Below are 23295 nucleotides of genomic sequence, written 5' to 3'. Positions count from 1 at the left end.
TGGATTACAAGAGTTAGATAAAATGCTACTTCTTAACAATATTCCACAGCATGGTTCAGGGAGAAATTGAAGATTTATAAGTCAAGCTACACACCAGCTGATAGCTAGGGAATCACACGTACTAATTAGGGAATAACACATACCAACTAGGGAAACACACATACCAACTAGGGAAACACACATACCAACTAGGGAAACACCGCTCTGACAACAACCTAGGGTTTATGAGTCGATGTTTTGTTTCCAGATGAACACTTATCATCAATCGGTGAGTTCTGAATAGAATACAGCATAGACTTTGGTGCCAGAGACAAACTACACGCGTGTAATGTGTAGCCTAGTTAATGGCTTAAGAGTGATGTGGTTTGCCGTAGCAAAGCTGCCCCTAAAGGCTGTGCTATATGCTATTCAGTTATACATGGATACTGCCGTCTTACTCAAAACTGCACCGATTTATGTCATTTTGGTCCCAAACGAAAACATTAATCATCCAAAAATAGATGAATTACAAAAACAGTTTTACACACTTTGCGCGTGTTGGGTCCCGCAAAACCAGAGTGCAAAAAAGGCAGCCCCGCTGCCTGCTGCACACTGGGTGAAATAGGCCCTGTTTGATCTGTGACGACCTAAAATCCTGACATGCCAAAGCTTAGAGCAGCAGGAGGAACAGTCGTCAGTAAAGCGCAGAATGTACACGTCTGTGTAATACATTCTCATCATGCCCAAGATTGCGCATGATCATTGTACAATCAAGGAAACAAACACAGACCAGTTGGGAATGTTATCGGTAAGATGTCATATAAAACGGTGCAAACACAAATTCACACAACTGCTCACAAAGCCACACAAAGGAACATACTTAGTGCAATAACAAAGCTACTTGACTACTTTCACATACAAACACCTGACAAGAAATGCCATTCATTCATGCCAAATGACACAGGGGCACCAGCACTGTAGCCTGGCTCTGGGAGCGAAGCGGAATGCCCATGGCGCGTGGTGTACTTACGGTGCACATTCTCCTGGTCTCCCTTCAGGCCCTGGATAATGCCCGTGTAGGCCTCCAGACAGCCTTCCCTTAACTCGTTCAGGTAGTCCACCATGTCATAGTCCGTCTGGAGGACACACACACACACACACTTCAATTAGCTTCCTAGGAATACTAAACAATGTGGGTCAGGGAGAAACTGACTGAAATTAGAGATAAGTGCAGGAAGTCCAGAGCATAAAGAGGTTTTTTTTTTTTTACAAGTTATGCTACACACCAGCTGATAACTTTATGAAAGGGTTTGTAGTTGTCGTTTTGACATGTAGCTAAAAATGGAGTGCAAAAAACAAGTTTTATACAACTTTGATACACTTTGCACGTGTGTTGGGTCCCGCAAAACCAGAGTGCAAAAAAGGCAGCCCCGCTGCCTGCTGCACACTGGGTGAAATAGGCCCTGTTTGATCTGTGACGACCTAAAATCCTGACATGCCAAAGCTTAGAGCAGCAGGAGGAACAGTCGTCAGGATGAAAGAGGGACGTTGGAGGAGCAGTGTATGCACAGGCAGGACAAGAGACAGTCAGAGGCTAATGGAACCGCTCCAAACCAGCTCAGGCACGATAGGCGGGCCAGGCCAGTGCTAAAGCTGAGGGGCAGTGAACACTGAGACAGAGGACAGGGGGCAGTGGGGTGGGTGGGTGCAGGAAAGAGTGGACAGAGGGAGAGTTAGACAGAGAGAGAGAGAGGGGGAGAGAGACAGAACAGAGAGAGGAGAGCACGGGGACAGGGAGGGCCAGGATAGGGCTGACCGCAGGTGTGAGGAAGCACAAAGACAGACAGACAGACAGGAGGGTGTGGACAAGCGAGTCAACAAGCAGTACTCCCCGAGTACCACTGCATTATTCTTCAAAATAAAAGTCTTAGCAGTACCTCCTGAGTACAGCTACTCTGCGTGGATGAGACCTTTATTTTGTAGAACACACAAAGGATCTGGCCGATTAAGAATAAAATGACTTCAAAGGGGCAGATGCAAGATAGGAAGAATATAGGTGCATTTGGAACTACTCTGACCTCTACATTAACTGGAATTCCTCTAACTGGAACTTCCTTAAAAGGAACTGAAATTACTTTAAGTGGAACTACTGGAAGACTAGCACAGGGACAGACAGACAGAGACAGACAGAGTGCAAGAGAGAGCAGAAATAGATGAGAACAAGCATGGTGGACATAGACAGAAAGAAAGAAAGAAAGAAAGAAAGAAAGAAAGAAAGAAAGAGTGAGAGAGCGAGAGAGAAAAGGAACAGGTGAGAACAAGCATGGTGGACAGAGACAGAAAGACAGACAGAAAGAAAGAAAGAAAGAAAGAAAGAAAGAAAGTGTGAGAAAGAAAGAAAGTGTGAGAAAGAAAGAAAGTGTGAGAAAGAGCGAGAGAGAGAAAAGGAACAGGTGAGAACAAGCATGGTGGACAGAGACAGTGCGAGGTGACTGCGCTAACGAAGGCGGGGATGGGAACAGACTGGCCTGAGAGTGTTAAATGTGAGGGGGAGGGCTTCTGTACCTTGTCCACTTGGGCCTGAGAGGCCTGCTGGAGGGTGTCCAGCACGATGTCCAGGTACTTCTTGAACTCTCCGCCGATGGCCAAAGCGATGTCGCCGAACGCGGAGAGGATCTGGGGCTTCACCGACCTGTGCACATTCTCATTCTGCACAAAGGACACAACAGTCAGCCAGGGAGACACAATTCCATGTGAAGTGGCACACAAATCACATTCACACACACAGTAGCTGCTCCAGTAGCTGCCATCACTGAAACCATAACAGACTCATGATATGGATTCTCCTGGATCCCAAAAACGCACTCAAACTATGTGCCTTGTAGGTCTCAGATTGTGTTAAGGTGTATGCATCATCACATCAGCGTGGTGCATGGTTTCTCATCATAGACCAGACACCAAGGCAAACAAAACCATTCCACAATTTAATCATCAAAGAACACTCCCTAATTTCATCATAGTTCCAGTCCAACTGGTTTTCTACTTTCATTTTAAACATTTTGTCCTGTTGGACCACTATTTACACTTTAAATTGGTCGATTTGCATTAGTTTAAAAACACATCCATCCAAGATGCCCAAACTGAACACAAATCATTTCTAACCGCTGATAAGAGACTGCAGTAGCACATAGGAGTGATTGAGGAAGGAAGTCAAGGTTCTGCAAGGTCTGAAGTCCAGTCACTCACCCCAAGGTTCTCCAGCAGCAGTTGCATCATCTCGTCACAGTAAGGCAGTATGTTGGTCATCAAGGCTCGGCACAGGTCGCAGACCAGCCCCACGGCAGCCAGACACACCTGCGGACACGTGGCACGGGAGATGTGTGAGACCTCTGCCTACTGATGCCCATATCCTAGTACCACAGATGTTTGGAGACCAGCAGGATGATGGTCAATCAGGAGGCAGGCTTTTATTCCTTCAGTGACAAGCTTCACCAAGCTTCACCAACCGCATCTCTAACTCTGAGAAATTACCTGAGCTTAAGTATGTCACAAACAAAGGGGGGAGTGGCCTCTAGTTTCAACCAATCAATATGGAATAGATGTAAAGGGGCGGTCACAAGGGCTGATGCTCCTGGAGGGTCGTTAATCAGGAGGACGTCGCCTAGCACCTGGTCTAATGTTATGCTAATAGGATAGTTTCTGGGTGCTTGGGGCAGCTATTCCTTCCCACCTCGTACCTATAGACAAAGAGTCACACCTGAGAGTCACACAGAAAGTCTTCCATTCTACCCTAAAACTAAACCTAGAGAAGTTATAAACAAGATACAAAATACTAATGAACATAATACACAGTATGTGTATGTGTACACTGCGATGATTCTGATTCACAACTGTTTCACTATTCCTGTGTGTGTGTGTGTGTGTGTGTGTGTGTGCGTGAGACAAGGTGCTAAGGCCTCCTTAGCATCCTAGCTCTCTCTCTGTTTCTGTGTCTCTGATGCTAAGGCCTCCACAGCATGCTAGCTGGGTGTGTGAGACAGATGCTAAGGCCTCCACAGCATGCTAGCTGGGTGTGTGAGACAGATGCTAAGGCCTCCACAGCACCCTGTGACCCTGCTGCGTCCAAGCTGGAGCAGTTGTGTATGGGGTCAAAGGTCAGCTCTGGATAAGGTGGGTCTGGTTTGAGGGTGATCGCTATTTTGAATACATGTTTGCATCATAGTATTAAATATGAATACTGAGAAATGTGCAAGAAAGCGTGCCTGAAAATGTTAACGATTTAAACTTTATGCTGAATTTCCTTTATATAGACATATGACCAGACAGAAATGTATAGATTAACACCACCACTAGGCATCTAATTACTCAGCACAGCATACTGGGTTTAAGTCTCCATTGAGCCACCGCTTGCAGAGTGTGCGGTGTTCCAGACTATGCTGAACTGTTAACCCAACATGGGACCATTCTACTTCAGAAAAACAACCCTTCACATGATCAACTCAGGAAACAACATGGTTCTCTAAAGCAACACCTAATCTATGCTGACCCCTTACATTAATAGAGCCCTCATTCAGGCTTGTGTATCTTCCTTACACCAAACAACATTGACAAGATTTGGGAAAGATCCTTAAAAGATTGGAATGCTTTCAACGAATGTCACCCATTCAAGCTTTACTCCAAAGACTCCAATCTTTCAAGAATGTTTCCCAAATCTTCTCAGAGTTGTTTGGTGTGAGGAGGCCATTAGGTGTGAAGAGGTGGTCATGAGGGCTGGTCCTCCTGGAGGGCCGTTGATCAGGAGGACGCTGCCTTGCACTTGCACCCGGTCAAAACTTATGCTAATAGGAAGCTAATGCTAATAGGATAGTTTGTGAGTACTTGGAGCAGCTATTAGGAACCATTTCTACACACTTAGTATCTATAGCCAGAGTCACACGTAAGAGGCAGCAGAGGTGCTGCAGTTTGAACCATCTTGCTGCAGTTGCTGCAGTTTGAATGCTATCTTTAAGCTAGTAATCCTTACATTAACTTTATCTATTGATATGACTTGAACAAATAAATCATGAGATCCCTCACATCAAGATTGATAAGATTCAAAGGCTAATATAAATTACTGCAAATGCAATCCATCAAGAATGCAAACACATCACACCACCAGTAGTAAATCATTTACCATGTCATTAAACAGCATATGCTTAATCCCAGTAGTCACAACAGAAGAAAGCCTAGCTGTAGTTGTGGTGATGACAAGACTGGTAAATCGGGGCACTAGGTTCCTGCAGTTATCTGGACAAACTAAGACCAGACCATAGAATATTTTTTGCTCGTTTGGGGTTCCCCCCCCATTTCCCATGACTCATGACCGCAGCATAGGTCTCGGGTTGGGGTCCCCTTCATGACCTGGCCTGATTGCTAATGTGTCTGATTCTGCGCTCATGTCATAGAAGGTCTCAGAAACCATGTGTAGGTTATGCATCAGTGCTTCAGAGTGGTGCATGATTTCTCATCACAGACCAGACATGTTCCAGTTTATTCCCTGGTGAAATACAAAAGGAAGGGAAAGGTGTGTGTGTGTGCGTGAGAGAGAATGAGAGGGGGGGAGGATAACCTACCTGGTACTCTTGATAGTTCTTGAGTCCGATACCCAGGAAAGGCTTGAAGGCATCCATGTATTTTAAAAAGTCACTGCCCAGAACTACAAAACAACAGAGACAGACAGACCAGGGATAAGACTGATGAGATTCAGTTAATAATTGAAAATGAAGATCCAGACCAAGACCATTGTGTGTGTGTGTGTGTGTGTGTGTGTGTGTGCGCGTATGTTACAAATCGACACTAAGGCATAGTGAGAAATATCTCCCTACCAGTATGTTGATGGAAGTTCCTAACCCAGATCATATTTCAAAGCTGGCATGCAGTGTTAATAACGAGGCTATGTGGCACACGCCTGCCTGCGTGTCATACCATCCTCATACCAGTGGCTCTTTGGCAAGGAAACCCCTTTATGTACCTCTCCACAATAAGCCACCGCATGTCTAAGAGGCATGTGTGAAGTTCATTGTGCGTTGCCGCAACAATGCACCCATGGTGTGTGTGTGTGTGTGTGAGTGTGTGTGTGTGTGTGTGTGTGTGTGTGTGTACAATGCTGGTGTGGCAATTATGAGAGACAACCATGGGCTCATTGTCCTGAAGCCCAAAAAAGTGTGTGTGCGGCGAGAAAGTTTGCCATGAGAGTGGTGTGTATGAAACTTGCCGTCCACCAGCACAGCCGTGAGTGCATCCCCAGATGTAGTGTGTGTGTGGTTTTCATAGGGCGATTAGTAAATTGAAGCTTTCAAAGGTCTCAGATTATGTTAAGGTTTATGCATCATCACATCAGCGTGGTGCATGGTTTCTCATCATAGACCAGACAGACACTACTACTGTAATTGGACTTGGATTATGCAGTCTGTCAGTGGTATAGTGTGTGTGTGTGTGTGTGTGTGTGTGTGTGTGTGTGTTACCTTCCACCAGCGTGCTAACGGCCATTAGAGCGTCCTCCTGGACGCCTCCCGATCCCGCGGTGCTCTGGAACATCCGTAGCAGAGACGCCATCACCACGTCCGAGATCTGAAGGGCATCCTGGTGCTGTACCTTCCTCAACACGTTCTGGGGGGGGGGGGAAGAGAGAGAGAGAGAGAGAGAGAGAGAGAGGGAGAGGGAGAGGGAGAGGGGGGGGAGAGAGAGAGAGAGAGAGAGAAAGAGAGAGAGAGAGAGAGAGAGAGAGAGAGAAAGAGAGAGAGAGAAGGAGGGAGGGGGGAGAGAGAGAGAGAGAGAGAAGGAGGGAGGGGAGAGAGAGAGAGAGGGGGGGGAGGGAGAGAGAGAAAGAGGGAGGGGAGTGAGAGAGAGATAGATAGATAGAGATAGAGAGAGAGGATATAATAGAGAGAGAGCACAAGTAAGAGAATGACAGGAAGTGGGAATGGCAGAAACAAAAAGCCACTAAAGAAATCCGCACTAGAGGAAATAAGGCTGTTAAGACCTCTCTAAAACTTGCTAAATGTGGGCCTTCTAGGTCTCAGATTACGTTAAGGTTTATACATCATCGCATCAGCGTGGTGCATGATTTCTCATCATAGACCAGAAATAACATGGTTGGGGAAGTAATGGGAAGCTGGAAACACACACACACACACACACCTGTAGAGTTGCGCAGAGCAGCGACTGAAGGTCATTGAATTGGATTCTGTCGGATGTGCTCTGGATGTGAGACTGCGAGAGAAGACCACACACATTAGAACATTAAAAGATCACATTCTACCATCCCCCATATAATATACACACTCACGCCGCGGTCACCTGGTCAAATGTGACGCATCATTTTGGCTTAATAGTGATTCAACACAGTGCACATAAGCACACTTCATAGCTCTACGGACATCACTGTATGGCACCATAGGCTTTAACTTACACATAAATACATTTAGTACCTATAAAAGTAATACTAAAACGTACTCCATTAAAGAACACTGATCCCAGGCTGGGATACTGGATATGAGAGGAATGTTCACCAAATATCTCTATGGTCACTGTTGGTCAGAACTCTCAAACTGTGTGCCTTGAAGGTCTCAGATTTCTTTAAGGTTTATGCATCATTGCATCAGCGTGGTGCATGGTTTCTCCTCATAGACCAGACATCAGACACCATTACCTCTGCTTGGACTATGATTATCTCAGTAATTAGGGTGGATGTGTGTGTGTGTGTGATAAAGACAAAAGGGTCAGTATACATCTTACATTGCATTACAAGCTAAGTTTAGCCAGCTCTTGCATTTCCTAAGCCCCACCTTCACTGTGTGTGTGTGTGTGTGTGTGTGTGTGTCTGACCTCCATTTGCAGGACCTGCTGCAGCCTCTCCATGATGACCAGTGTGGTCTTCTGCACGGCGGGGTAGCAGTCCTTAGCGCTGTTCTTCACGATCTCCATCAGGGCTTCATAGGCCGCGCTGCGCAGGTTGTTCTGGTGCCCATCCGGTCTGGAGACGATGGGGGGGGACCATTTAATAACATTTATCATCACTTCAGAAAGTATTAAGACATTGTGAAGACACTGGGGGAAAGGTAAGGAAAAAGGAGTCCCGATAGGAAGACCGATAAAAGAGACTTGATGGATATGCTGGAGCTGTAGTATTCATAGCGCTCATGTCATAGGTCTCAGAAAACGTGTAATGTTATGCATCAGTGTTTCAGAGTGGTGCATGGTTTCTCATCACAGACCAGACATGCCACCACCCCCACCCCCAGATCCCCCTCAAGCAAGCTCTAGCATTACAGAACAGACAGACAGGCCGAACACCAACCCACACACACACACACACACACACACCTGTCTGTAGTTTCCAGAAGCTTCTGCACAATGAGCTCAAAGGAGGAGGACAGGCAGTAGGTTGCGGGCTCCTCCTGCTCCTCGGCCGCGTCGGTGGCCTCGTACGCCGCCTCCGCCAGGCTGGAGAATGCCTGCAAGGCATCATGGGAAATCATGACGTCAGACGGGTAGACGGAAGCCTGACGACTAACTGAAGACCTTGGATGTAGGTATGGAATGCTTCTTTCAACATAGGATGCGTCAAGTCTAATTTTAGAAAAACTGATAGAATAGACACCATCTTGTGCATAAAATGTTAGTAAAAAAATAAAAAGTTTATTTAAGGTAAACAATTGAGTAAAAAGTACAGTACTACATATGTCAATAACAAAAAGTGCTTGCATGTAAACGCTAAATAAAAATAAATTAATAAAAAAATATGAATTAAATTAATTAATGTTTTTGAAAATTGATACAGTATCGCCAAATAAAATATTGCGATACTGAACTGTATTTCTCAGGTGTTTTCTTATACCCCTACTTATATTAAATAATCTAATGACAAAATTATACATAGCACAAAAAACAAATTACTCAATTACTCAAAATGACAGTCATCATTTTCGAAAATGTGTGTTTTGTAGGTCTCAGATTGTAATTAGGTTTATACATCATCGCATCAGCGTGGTGCATGGTTTCTCCTCATAGACCAGTCATCAGTTCCTGCCGGGAATCGAACCCATAACCTTCAGGCTATAGCATGCAAGCCCAGCTCCTTAACCACTACGCTACCGCCACCCCTTGATGATGGCCACTCCTCTGCATAAGGAGAGAAAGTAATCTCATCGCCCCCTACTGGAGACGTTTAGTAAAACAATCTCAATCCACATACAAGTTAGTGGAATATCTTTCATATCATATGCTTGGGGGTAATCTCTACTGAATCTCCACAGCTTCTGGTAACCTAAGCTTAATTTCAGCAATTTTGGAAATGGCATATCACACGTAAACAATTACACAACAGGAAGGAAACCAGGAGGGGTGCAGGATCTCACTTTCCCTCCCTATACAGCTGGTGCATTATGTAGTTGGTGGGTTCTGCACCCAAGAATATGATGGTGCATATGATGACGGATGCTGTGTGTGTGCACACATATTTGTAGTCAGTGTGGTGTTGTGTATATACACGACTGGCGTGAGTATCTGAGTAAGACAAGGTATCCTGCTCCGCACCCAACAGAGTATGCATGTGAGTATGTATGTGATAAGAGGACTTCACACACTTTGTCGGATGGCATTCGTACAGGGGCTTTCATAGATGTGTGATGTGTTTGTGGTGTGGTGTGTGTGTGTGTGCGTCCTGCTCCTCACCCAGCAGACGTTGGAGGCGACGCGGGGCTCGGCGCCCAGGCCCTCGATCAGGCACTGCAGCAGCGGCGCCAGGTACACCTCGTTGATGGCCGCCTCGGGGAGCAGCTCGCAGATGCGCCCCACCGTCCAGGCCGTGGTGTCCCTCACCACCACGCTGGGGTCCTTCATCAGCTCGATCAGCGTGGGCATGGCCTGGGCAGAGGCAGAGGGAGGAAAACGAGGGATTTAAAATGGATGACAGAATAGAGAGCAAGACGCTACAGCAAGCATGTCCCTCCAGGACGCTACTAACCCTGTGCCATCTGCACTAACCCTGTGCCATCTGCACTAACCCTGTGCCATCTGCACTAACCCTGTGCCATCTGCACTAACCCTGTGCCATCCCTACTAACCCTGTGCCATCTGCACTAACCCTGTGCCATCCCTACTAACCCTGTGCCATCTGCACTAACCCTGTGCCATCTGCACTAACCCTGTGCCATCTGCACTAACCCTGTGCCATCCCTACTAACCCTGTGAACCCTGTGCCATCTGCACTAACCCTGTGCCATCTGCACTAACCCTGTGCCATCCCTACTAACCCTGTGAACCCTGTGCCATCTGCACTAACCCTGTGCCATCCCTACTAACCCTGTGAACCCTGTGCCATCTGCACTAACCCTGTGCCATCCCTACTAACCCTGTGAACCCTGTGCCATCTGCACTAACCCTGTGCCATCCCTACTAACCCTGTGCCATCTGCACTAACCCTGTGCCATCCCTACTAACCCTGTGCCATCTGCACTAACCCTGTGCCATCTGCACTAACCCTGTGCCATCTGCACTAACCCTGTGCCACCCCTACTAACCCTGTGCCACCCCTACTAACCCTGTGCCACCCCTACTAACCCTGTGCCATCTGCACTAACCCTGTGCCATCCCTACTAACCCTGTGCCATCTGCACTAACCCTGTGCCATCTGCACTAACCCTGTGCCATCCCTACTAACCCTGTGCCATCTGCACTAACCCTGTGCCATCCCTACTAACCCTGTGAACCCTGTGCCATCTGCACTAACCCTGTGCCATCCCTACTAACCCTGTGAACCCTGTGCCATCCCTACTAACCCTGTGAACCCTGTGCCATCCCTACTAACCCTGTGCCATCCCTACTAACCCTGTGCCACCCCTACTAACCCTGTGCCATATGTACTAACCCTGTGCCACCCGTGCCATCTGCACTAACCCTGTGCCATATGTACTAACCCTGTGCCATCCCTACTAACCCTGTGCCATCCCTACTAACCCTGTGCCATCTGCACTAACCCTGTGCCATCTGCACTAACCCTGTGCCATCTGCACTAACCCTGTGCCACCCCTACTAACCCTGTGCCACCCCTACTAACCCTGTGCCACCCCTACTAACCCTGTGCCATCTGCACTAACCCTGTGCCACTAACCGTGTGCACCGTCTGATAGCAGTGGGTTGGCAGGTTTCTGTGGTTTCAGGCCGTTTGGGTGTCTATGTCTGCCTCCTCTCCTGCAGCTTCCTGGATGGCTGAATTTGAGCTGGTTGCACGTACCGGCCTCTGACCAGACTTTTCATAGTGTGACCTTCACACTGCTTTACTGTATGTAATCTGATGCCGTTCATTTCTTCCTTATTTGTATTAACGTGTACTTTGTGAAATAGCTGCAGTGTAACTTATCAGGGACAGCAGTACTTTCTACCCACAACGCATTCTTTACAAAACCCTGCTTATGAGCATACTGGTGGGTGGTATGCAGATACGCAAATTACAAGGGGCTCGAGTTAGGGCCATTTCTCTACATAATCTCAATTAAAAATAAATAAATAAATAAATAAATAAATAAATAAATAAATAAATAGATAGAATGACATAATCCCCCACCCACAGGCAGCACAACAGGACTCAAGACAGCCGGCATCGCTGTGTGTGCTTTAAGGTCGGCTAGGTGGGCATTCCCCCAACTATGTGTCTGCATCTGCGTTCATGTCGTTGAAGGTCTCAGAAACCGTGTGTAGGTTATGCATCAGTGCTTCAGAGTGGTGCATGATTTCTCCTCACAGACCAGACATGTTCCAATTTATTCCCCAAAATCCCCTCCTCATTACATAGCAACAATTAATAAATAAATACATGAACAAATGAATGAATGAATGAATTAATCAGTGTTTCCCAGAGAATTTAATTCCATTTGTGGTGGTTGGTTTGCAGAATTAACTTGAATGCAATAGTTTTTAACAAATTAGCACAGCATGGTTATGATGCTAACCAGATTTAAGCACAATTTTGCATAACCTGGAAAATCATTGTGTGGTGGTCAATGTTGATATTGTGGTGGGCCGCCACAAATAATGGCCTCCTTACACCAAACAACTTTGACAAGATTTGGGAAAGATTCTTGAAAGATTGGAGTCTTTTGAGTAACGTTTGAATGGGGGTATTAGTTAAAAGACTACAATCTTTCAAGAATCTTTCCCAAAAGTTGTGTGGTGTAAGGTGGCCATAAGTCAATGTATAAGAAACACTGTGTGTGAATGAATGAATGAATGAATGAATGAATGAATGAATGACAAACCTGGATGACGAGGGGCTTGAGCTGGTTGAGTTCGGGGCCCTCGAGGATGGAGCCGAACGCCATGACGGAGGCGTCGCGGTAGCGCCAGTCGGGGTGCTTGATGTGCTCCTTGATGAAGGGCAGCACGTGTGGCACCACGTCGTCCTCGCAGCACGTGGCCAGCAGCATCAGGCACACGCCCGCCGCCTTGCACGGGTTCCAGTCGTCGTCGTCGTCATTCTCGTCCTGCGCCGGAGGGGGAGCGGGTGGAAGAGACCGTTTAACAAATCACATGGAGGAAAGGAGAATGTTCTAGGAAACATGTTCAGCTTTACATTTACACAGGTTCCCCTAGTCTCATAGTCATTGTAATCACTCATTCGGGTGGTATACTGTGAGAGGTAGGGGGGCAGAATTTTGGAAATAAATAAATTGCACAGAACAGATTATATATGAAATGCACGCATCACTACTTGCTTCTCTTTTTTCTTAAAGAAAACCACCAGGGAAGAAACCACCTCAAAACAAACTGTGTCCAGCATTGTAAGCCTTCCTGAAGAGCACGTCCCACTGTGACATAACTAAACACCAGCAGCTGCTAGAACTGTGTCAGTGTGCTAATTGAAGACCAATTAGCACAGGCGATAATTAGACGCTTTACTACAGGAGGGGGTGAGGAAAAGGGCCGCTGAGGAACAAGGCTATGTATGACCTTTCACACGTGCAGGACAACAAGGCTATGACCTTTCACCTTTCATGCAGGACAACAAGGCTATGACCCTTCACCTTTCATGCAGGATAACAAGGCTATGACCCTTCACCTTTCATGCAGGACAACAAGGCTATGACCCTTCACCTTTCATGCAGGACAACAAGGCTATGGACATACAATTAAAATACATGGCACAATGATGGTGCATCATTAAGGCCATAAGTACATTCAACCTGGGAGAATCATTTCCCTTCTCCTGCATACCAGCTGTACATTCAGCAGAGTCCTTTGATTATAACCCCCTTAAGAGTTAAACAGGCAAGCTTCCACATAGAACAACACACGTGCAGACAGCTGCACAGTATATGACCCCCCCCCCCCCCCTACATGGACTTAAGGCATTTTCACTACCTTTATTCATAAGGATTTATTCTGGTCATTGTAAGTGCCACACACATATATTATATATTGTTTTTTTCAGGAGAGTTTAGGCTATTCAGATCTGCCATCATTTCATGTATTAATACTAGCATTGATTTTATTTTGATTTTTAAAGAATTAAAATATAAAAAGTGTATTATAAAAATTCTTATATTTCGACATGTATCTCACCACTGCAAGCTCACAGCTCTACATGCATTTCATGTGTGTGTAGGGAAGACTGTCCTGAATCGGGCAATATAATTGCCATGTTGGAGGGATACTCTGGGGCTGAGCAATTTACAGAAATATTTGCTGTGTGATTTACGGAAATAAATGCCATTTTTTATTTAGTGATGAAAAATGACCTTTCTGCGCTCCATATCTGTGACACGAACTGATCTGACCTGACTTGACCCGAAGTTGCGTGTTAGCCTGCGTGCCTGTGTGTATGCAGTCATAATAATTCTCAACTCTTTACTGCATTGCCATGAACAAAGTAAAGGCAAAAAAGGTGTTTATTTGTTGAACAAATTGGGATGCAATGTGAGCCTTGAATTGGATGCCATGCAGGAATTTGCTAGGATCTCAAAACCGGAATATGAACATGCTTTGTCATAGAGAAACACATGATAGCATTGGATTATAAACATGCTTTGCCACAAGAACAGACACAAACGTGGGGTAAGTCCAGCTATATGAAGTTATTATTTTGCTGTCACTTCGTCTGTTTTATAACCCAGAAGGATGTACTTGGTATCAAATGATAGCTCTGAGTCTCCTCTTTCATCTGACATGCGTGGCATATCTATGCGATCACGGGTCCGCGAGTAATTCAAACGAGAGTAATGAGTGTGCAGCGTTGGTTTGTGTACATGACGTTATTATTTTGCAGTCACTTCGTCTGGTTTTATAAGCCAGAAGGATCGATAAACATGGTACCAATGGATAGCCCTGTGCCCCCTCTTTCATCTGATATGCTTGCCATATCGATGCGATCACGGGTTCGCGAGTAATTCAAACTAGAGTAATGTGTGTGCAGGTGAATGCAGAGAAGTATAGACTGTAAATATGATGCAATTTGATTTAATTTCATGATTTTTTTTAATTTTCATACTTGATCGTACAGACAAGTGTGTAGTCTCGTTGGAAAGCCCCACTTCTGCTCTATCGTGCAATAAAGGTTTCATCTCGCTGCGATGAACCGTTCCGGAGCAATGTAACAGAGAAGAAAGGGTGTGTTTTTTGACGCACTTTGCGTCAATCGGGTTCTAAGGGTTAACCTGATCCAGTTCCTGCCTATTTATGGGGGGGGATACATTTTTCAAATACTCTGAATTGGTGAGAAGGATTTGGATTAAGTCACAGAACTAATACCACCAAGCCAATGATTAGCATGAATATGTTGGTTGAGATGGGGGCAATTTCCATCTTTCCAGTTCACACACAGTGAGAATCACACTTCCTCTTACAGCAAACAGCCAGGACTCCCTCCCTGGTCATTACATAACAGGGCCTAGTATCTGAGGACATGGCATCAACATGGCTAAACTGCTCACAGTTGTGAACACCGAAAGCGCCAGGAGTTGCAGTGCCCACTTAAAAAGCAGATCAGGTCAAATCAAATAGCATTCTGCATCCCTCAAATACACTCACACTAAATGATCACAGTTGGATGACTTGTGTTCACTGGGGCTTACACATTTTTCCTACTGGTCGGCCATCGAACCGGCAACCCTTCGGTTACAAGCCCGAAGCCCTAACCAGTAGGCCACGGCTGCCTCAAAAGTTGATATCAGCTTAGTAAGAAGTTGAGTTGAGCTGAGCAGGTACCATTCAGTGGAATACCAGCTATAGTACCAGCTAATGTGCCTTGGGTTGCCATACCTGCTTGGCAATAGCTGCAAGAGAGGGCTAATGTGCCTTGGGTTGCCATACCTGCTTGGTGAGCGTCTGAGTTAGAATGGGCACCAGGTACTGCAAGGCCCCTTTGGCGTAGAACTTGCTTGTGTGCTCCGGAGGACGGCCCTGCTCCGACGCCTGGAAACCAGTGGGTGGGTTACAGTTCACAGAGAAGGAATACACAAATTAAGCAACAACAGAAACTCAACACAAACACTTTTTTTTTTTTTTAATTCCTCATTTGTAGAAATAGTTACGACACCAACCACAGCTAGAACACTTCCAGTCAACGTTATGGTTAGATTAATCAGCTAACAAGAACGCTAAATGAAGCACACCACAGCAGAAAAGAGTTGCATATTTACTGCTGCACAACTCTATATTTAGATAAAGCTCTAGAAATAGTGTTCTGCAGTTGTTGTTAAGCAACACATCAGTTCAAAAGCACAGTGTAGAGTAATTCTTTATACACAAGACTCATATCAGCTGAATAAAAAAAATAAGCCCTCATCCATTTTCAATATCTTGACTTCCATGAGAATAAGAAAAGCCTGAGCTTAGTTTTCCTACCCAACTCACCTCCGTAGCTTCAATGGCCAAGTCCATCTCCTCGTCACACACGTTGGACCAGAACTCAATTCCTTGTAAGGCAACTTCATCAATGTCACTTTTCATGGCTTCTATTGTGATCTGTGAGGAGGTGAATACAGACGGTTGCCTACTCCGGTTTCATGCTTGCATTACACACACAATTAGTTTGGGCAGACGGAAGCACGCGCTGCATTACCATTCCATGTGAGACACCCAAGACATGGTCATATTATACGAAATGTACAGAATGTTTTTTAGATTTTTTTATTATTGATCCAGTTCAATAACACGCATGTTTGTTATCTACATACACTATAGTTTTTTGATAATTGGAAGAGGACTGGACTCACACACACAGCTACTCACCGCGAACAGAGCAGGTCCCATGTACGTCTCCATATACTGATAGTATAGGGACATGATTTTCACAAGGTTCTGTAAGGCAGCCACCCGTACCTGCAGGATCACATTTCCACAGCAACGATTAATATTTCACACACATTTCATCACAAAGGGTCCTGTTTGTTTGGACTGGGGGCATCAGACAGCAAAGGTATTTCACAGACCTCATCAAATGTTGGTTTCAAAGCATTGTCTCAATACATAAAGTCTGTTGAGTCTGAAGGATTCATTGCTTGGCTTCAGAAGAGGAGCACTTCTTATCGGCAGGCATTAAGACAGCTTAAAGGGGGAACGACTCGAGTACTTACTCTGGTGTCAGGGCACTGTGTTGCTTCACAGACGACCTGCATTATAAAATGTCTCTCCGTCTGAAAGAACAGAAAATGCTTCATGTGAAAACCGCTCCACAGAGGGGAAAAGACAGCTCTTTCTGAATGACTAAATCAAAACAGAAACTGCTAAAAGAGCAATCTACATACAGAAAGAGCTCCTTGAGCATCCCATTGAAAAAAACAAACAAACACAAACAAGCACTTCTACATTTTGCTAATTGACAGTCTTTTCCCCCCCGTTTCTTTCATGAAAAGAAAACTACATTTGCTTACACGGTGACTAAGAGCAGCATTAAGAGATGGCACATTACACATGGCGGGGGCCTCCCAGGACCTGCAGTCTGCACAGGCTTGAGGAATGGCCCCAGCAATGTGCCGCCACAGGGACAGAGCCGGAGCACGTCTGGCCCAGATAAGAGGCCCGGAACATTCTCCCCACTACAACAAGCAGCGCAGTGGGCGCATTGTGAAGGTCATGGGATATTCTGAGGAAGTAACTCTGCACCGACCGGCTCGGGAATAAAAGGTTTTTAAATGCTGTGTGTATGTGCGTGCGTGTGTGTGTGTGTGTGTGTATGGGGGGCACTTAGACCACCATTTAGTCAGGCCAGAGTGGGAAGATCGGCGAGCTTTCTACACTCTCCTTTGGGGGAAGAGGGGAGTGTGTTTTGTAGACCGTTGCTGGGCCAGAACAGGCTACCAAATAGGTTGATGGTCGAGGTAGCTCTTAACTGCATACGGTGATTAAAGGGGGTTGGTTTAGGTTTAGTGAACTTCACTGAAGTGAGCTGTTACCTAATGTCCAAATTGCCTTGATTAATCTGATGACCCTATGCTAAAAAAAAATGAAATGCTACACATTAATGGTTCAATGTTAATGGCTGACAGTTTTTGAATGCACCGGTTGGTTTCGGGAGCCGTCTGGTGAGCTGGATCCCAAGTTGGCACAATGCATTTAATGAAATTAGGGAGTCCTAATTTGGTGAACTCTAGCAAGATAAGCATAGATGAATCTGATTATTAAACTAGGGAGTGCATACCTCTTTATCGAAGTTGGCTTTGGTGAACTCGAGCGAGTTGAGCAGGGCGTTGGTGGCAGCGAGCTTGACGTTGTTGCTGGGCTCCTCTTTGCGCATGCCTTGGATGATGGCCGTCAGGATCTGGTTGGCGCTCTCCTGGAGTTGCTCTGGGTCCTGCGGGAGCCGACCAATCACAAGGCAGAAATGACACAATCAGGAAGAGCAGACAGGATTTATGTGAAGATGTCTTTTTTGGCTTCTGTGACTGCCTATTTGGAGACTTAGACAACACTTGCTGTTATTTTCTGCCCCCTTTTTTTTATCTAACATTTCACTTCAGTAAACATGCGTACAGAAAAAATGTACAACTTTAAAAGATATAACTTTAATATTAATCTCTATACTTTTTTGAAGCTCCGACTCTGAAATTTCACTTCAGTGAAATATGTCTACAGTGGATATATCTAAAGAGATAAAGCGGTGTCCGTGTGTGTGTGTTTCAAAATGATTTGCATGAAATGCATGATGTGATGAGTCATTCTCTAAGGACACCTCCCTGGCCTGGGCCCTTAGCATCACCACCATAACAGGCAGCACGTAATATACTTTCAGCCGTTAGGAATGCGAGTGTGTCAGCACAAACACACCAAACAATGTTCTATAGCTATTGCTAAGCTAGTCAGCAAAAGTGAGATCCTTGATGCAACTCGACTGCCTCAACAAATTTAGATATCAACTGTTTATCTTGTGGAAGTGCTTTTGGATAAAAGCATTTTCCAAACTAACCACCAAAACCATCTCATAAATTACTCCATCCTAGATAAACATTGAATAGCTCGACTACAAGAAACATACGAACTGAGATGAGGTTCAGGCCTGCACCAATAATGGGTCAATAATAACATTGACAATAATGGGTCAATAATAATATTGACAATAATAATCGATAATAAACACAGAAAAAAAAAAAAAAAACTATTTCTTAAAATTGAAGTTGAACTGAGATGCCGTACAATGTCCTGGCAGATGTATCCGATGGCCTCCAAGGTGGACTCCTTCATGTGCTCGGTGCTGCTGGGGTCCGTCACGTTGGCCACCAGCTGGGGGATGAGCTCGGGCCACTGGTTGACGGGGATCTCGGCGCAGGCGATACCTGCCACGCACTGGGACGCCGAGCTGGGCCGATACGTCTCCGTGCCCAGGGTCTGCAGCACCTGCAGAGAGGCATGGGGGAGGGGGGAAGGATGGAGGGATGGAGGGAGAAAGATGGAAGGATGGATGGGAAAGGGGGAAAGATGGAGGGAGAAAGATAGAGGGATGGGAGACAGAAAGATGGAGGGATGGTGGGAGATGGGGAAAGAGAGGGATGAAAGAGAGAAAGATAAAGGGATGGGAGACAGAAAGATGGAGGAATGGAGGGAGAGGGGAAAGATGGAGGGAGAGGGGGAAAGAGAGGGATGAGAAAGAGAAAGATGGAGGGAGAAAGATAAAGGGATGGGAGACAGAAAGATGGAGGGATGGTGGGAGATGGGGAAAGAGAGGGATGAAAGAGAGAAAGATAAAGGGATGGGAGACAGAAAGATGGAGGAATGGAGGGAGAGGGGAAAGATGGAGGGAGAAAGATGGAGGGATGGAGAGGGAGCAAGATGTAGGGATAGAGAAGAAGAGAAAGAAAGATGGTGGTAGTGGGGGGAGGGCAGAAAGAGGGGGAATTAGGGAAGGGATGAAGAGAGGGAGGGGCCAATGGAGTGATGGAGAAGAGGAAGATGAAAGAAAAGGAACAGGAGAGATGTCAGGAGGAAGTGAGTAATGCATGGGTGAGAGAAAGAAATAAGGAGAGAAACAGAAAGGATGAGGGAGAGATCAAAAAAAAGAGGGGAATAGAGAATTAGATCTTTGCACCAGACGTCTGGAACCACAGCCTTCAGTGGGCTGCAGCTTCAGCATTCCAGCCATTCACACACACACACACACTCATGTTCATCACCCACAAAGGCTCCAGACCAGAGACACACAAATATGAGGGGGATGGATGGCGGCTCTGGGCTATTTAGGAACAAGAGGTGGGATCTCTCAGAGGCTGCAGTGGACAGGATCAACTTAGCTTAGAGGGAGGGGAAGAGAGAGAGCGCACGAGAGAGAGAGAGAGAGAGAGAGAGAGAGAGAGAGAGAGAGAGAGAGAGAGAGAGAGAGAGAGAGAGAGAGAGAGAGAGAGAGAGAGAGAGAGAGAGAGAGAGAGAGAGAGAGAGAGAGAGAGAGATGGATGGATGCAGAGGCTAGAGTAAACACAGAGGATAAAAGTGGGAAAGGGAGTAATGCCTAACAACTTCCACACGTTTTATCGCACAAGAAGTCAAAAGTGACACGGAGTGGGGAGAAAAGTGAACTAAAATAGGGTTGGGGTCAGAGGTTACAGATATCAGTGCAGTTCAGCTCACAGGAGGCAGATACTGTGGGAACAGCCTGTGTTAAAGCTTATTAAGCCTGCCTCTCTTCAGCCAAGTATTATCCTTTCAAACACTAGGGAATGAAATACAACAATGCAGAGAGACAGACAGAGAGAGAGACAGACAGAGAGAGAGAGAGATAGAAAGAATGACAGGGAAGAGAGACAGGATGAGAGGAGACACATATAGAAACAAAGAGAGAGGCAGGAGAAAAGAGAGAAACAGAGAGAGAAAGCCAACAAATGTATATAAAACAAGCAGAAGCAAGAGGTTGCTCAGGGGGAGGTCTGCAGAGGGATGAAAGGAGACACCTACGTAATTCTTGATCTCCCGGCGGGCGTTGGCATCGATGGCCAGCCATCTCTGCTGATAGCGCGTCTTCACATCTGGGTCCTTTGAGGTTAGGGAGTTCTTCACCTGCAGCCCGGCGGCGACTCGAGCTACCTGTGTGTTTCCAGGGTTGGCCAAGACCTTGGACAGCTCCACCAGGAACGTGGGCTAGAGAGAGAAGAAGGGGGAGACTTATGAGACTGGGTTCCAGGATATATACTCTTTTGATCCCGTGAGGGAAATTTGGTCTCTGCATTTAACCCAATCCGTGAATTAGTCAAACACACACAGCACACAGTGAACACACAGTGAGGTGAAGCACACACTAATCCCGGCGCAGTGAACTGCCTGCATCAACAGTGGCGCTACTATAGAGTAGTTAGGCGGGCTTAACATAATGATTGATGGCAGAGTTGCAACGGTTTGGCTTGAAATCCCTGCTACTTGAAAACAAATAAGATAATGTTGCTGTTGGCAAACAGTGTGACACGAGTTAACCTTTTATTAAGTTGGCAAAAGTTTGAACTAGCCAACTAGCTCCGCTGGTGGGAAACCATGGGACTCATAGCGCTGTACTATTGCGTGCAGAGGAAATTTGAAAGACAACCGATTATCCCGCCCCTCGGACTGAGCACTGCGAACGGTGAGTGCACATTTTAATGTGGGTCTGGCTTGTCAGGCTCACACACACCGCGTATTCCAGGGTACACTGCAGCCATTAGCTTCCATTTATTTATATATTTTATATATAAATATATATAATATATATATAATATAATATATATATATATATTTATTTTTAAATCGATGTCCTTATGTGGCACAGTTCGTTCATTTTTGATCAGATAAGATTTCAGTCTCCATCCTTTCCGAGGAGGAGACGGGATGCTGAGATGCTGCGAGTGTCTTAGACAACCACTGAGGGCATCTTTGATTCAACGAACACTAGGGCTAAAAGATTTAATCGATTTTTAAACGAAACCACAATTTTAAGTAATGCAACTTGCAAAGCGCAAAGGCTGCATTTAATCTTGCAGCTTGTGACTCAGACCCAATGCTTAATTATGCACATCTATGGTTCTTAAATCCACATCCTCCTTGTGACTCAGACCCAATGCTTAATTATGCACATCTATGGTTCTTAAATCCACATCCTCCTTGTGTGCGGGACTCGGGCTCAGCAATCAGAAGTGGCCCAACTTAGACATTTGGAAACAATTTGTATATTTTCATTCCCTTCCTTAGAATAGAGGATGGAGCAGTATTTTCAATGCTCTCTTAATACGTGATGCTTCATTACATGTTTTAAAACGTATTATATGCAGTATAGTGAATGCTGAACTGAATTTGAACAGTACTTTCACAAATTATACGGAAAATCAATTCAAGTCAGAAAATCGATCACAAATAGATGTTTTCCCCAAATCAATCAGCTCTAATGAATACACCAATTAATAATATAGGACTGTATATACTGGCTTTTCTAATAAAAAATCCTCCTAGGGGGGATTTTTTTTTTATTAAATTCATCCCTAGCCTCAACAGACCACGCTAATACATAGATGGCACAGACAAGCATAAGATACTACTTTAAGTAGATGGATAAAGCAACTACACAACAGTCACTTCTGATGCTGCTGATTCACCATCCTGCAATCCAAAATCAAACACCAGACGAAATATTGATACAATTACCAAGCAGGGAATAAATAGGATTTTGAGTTTCTGTTGATGACGCAAAATCACTGTCAACATATGTGATTACTCAGTGACCAGGTAATGGATATTAATCTGACCCAGCAATGTCAACTTGAGCAGTAGGAACACTCTCTGCCAAGTATAGGCATGTATACATTTAGGCTTCATTTTAATACTTTCAAGTTGTAAACAGTATGTACACACGTGGGAATTGTCATCTTAAACATACACAGTTCAATGGCCATTTCATGCAACTGGCAAGTGTTTACCATGTTCAGATCGTTCTTAGCACCTTTTAGACCACGCTAGTGGCCATTGCAATTGTTCCACGTTTAGAATATTCTCCAACTTCCACACGAGGGCAGGTCTATCATTATCCCAATTTTCCTGAGGTAAAGGTAGGAGGCATCTAATTGCCTACCACTCTTGGCTTAGCATTTCCTGTGACAGTGGCTGTGACGTGACAACATACTGTTTGGGCAAATGTGAAACCAATGTGTATACCCATAACCTCATATTGCTCCACCCCTTTAAGAAAAAAATGAACCAAACACTGTCATCAAAACACGTGATGATTATTACAGTAGATGCTGGTAAGTGACCTGTAATTCACTTCACTGCCAACAGCAGACAATGCTGGCCCATACCTTCCAGAAAAACCAGCTACATTTGAGGTCACTAATATAGACAAGGGCATACTTTGCTTGATTGAAGTGGTCTAATTGATTACAGAACAAAAGTTGAGGACTATGGAGGGTTCAGAGTTGAGGACTATGTAGGTTCAGAAGGGGTCAATGGGTTTCTGGGTGCGCCCTTTTGAAGTGATTCCACTCTCCTCAGGAAAAAGCACCAGCTAATGTTGGTAGTCACTACTCAATACCAAGCACAAAATATGTTTGATTATGTTCACTACCACGAATAGTGTTAAATTAACTAAAGACAATTCTGAGAACACAGCTGCTCGTTTGTCTATGAACAGCAAATATGTTTGCAATTAAACGATCACTTTATCGTTAATGGTTAACTTGGTCTACGAAAATGATTTTGACCATCAATTATATATCACCCACATGGCATGCGGACAAGGAACACTTGACTTGATCCGCTTGCGTTTGAACTTGTCTGTGTGTGATTTCTGAACCAGATCATCCATTCCACTGATAGTCTGCTGCATACAACAAAATCGAC

General features: G+C 45.2%; 1 protein-coding gene and 2 non-coding genes across 5 annotated transcripts in view; all 3 read right to left on the bottom strand.

The window, feature by feature from the left end:
• kpnb1 (karyopherin (importin) beta 1) overlaps nt 1–23295 on the bottom strand; it is a 28739-nt gene that overhangs the window by 3550 nt on the left and 1894 nt on the right. For 2 of the 3 annotated variants that reach the window (XM_076267154.1, XM_076267155.1), the window contains exons 3-19: nt 20395–20577; nt 18646–18846; nt 17654–17806; nt 16590–16649; nt 16246–16335; nt 15859–15978; nt 15325–15426; nt 12276–12500; nt 9694–9885; nt 8344–8474; nt 7846–7993; nt 7159–7230; nt 6483–6627; nt 5592–5674; nt 3226–3333; nt 2545–2688; nt 1010–1115 (exon numbers count right to left, since the gene is read on the bottom strand). In XM_076267154.1, the coding sequence (XP_076123269.1) occupies nt 1010–1115; nt 2545–2688; nt 3226–3333; nt 5592–5674; nt 6483–6627; nt 7159–7230; nt 7846–7993; nt 8344–8474; nt 9694–9885; nt 12276–12500; nt 15325–15426; nt 15859–15978; nt 16246–16335; nt 16590–16649; nt 17654–17806; nt 18646–18846; nt 20395–20577 (2263 nt within the window). The remainder of the gene's footprint in view (nt 1–1009; nt 1116–2544; nt 2689–3225; nt 3334–5591; nt 5675–6482; nt 6628–7158; nt 7231–7845; nt 7994–8343; nt 8475–9693; nt 9886–12275; nt 12501–15324; nt 15427–15858; nt 15979–16245; nt 16336–16589; nt 16650–17653; nt 17807–18645; nt 18847–20394; nt 20578–23295) is intronic. The other variant, XM_076267156.1, reaches the window with a different exon arrangement.
• On the bottom strand, nt 533–676 carry LOC143103393 (small nucleolar RNA SNORA79). Its single transcript, XR_012982810.1, has one exon. It is a non-coding gene; the product is annotated as a small nucleolar RNA SNORA79 (small nucleolar RNA).
• On the bottom strand, nt 1368–1511 carry LOC143103392 (small nucleolar RNA SNORA79). Its single transcript, XR_012982809.1, has one exon. It is a non-coding gene; the product is annotated as a small nucleolar RNA SNORA79 (small nucleolar RNA).

This window comes from Alosa pseudoharengus, unplaced genomic scaffold, assembly GCF_046254945.1.
Source record: "Alosa pseudoharengus isolate Yale_2024_CS ecotype anadromous, Long Island Sound unplaced genomic scaffold, YU_APseudo_1.1 YU_APseudo_1.1_scf_4, whole genome shotgun sequence".
NCBI classification, from domain to species: Eukaryota; Metazoa; Chordata; class Actinopteri; order Clupeiformes; family Clupeidae; genus Alosa; species Alosa pseudoharengus.
This window is presented reverse-complemented; position numbering and strand designations above follow the sequence as displayed.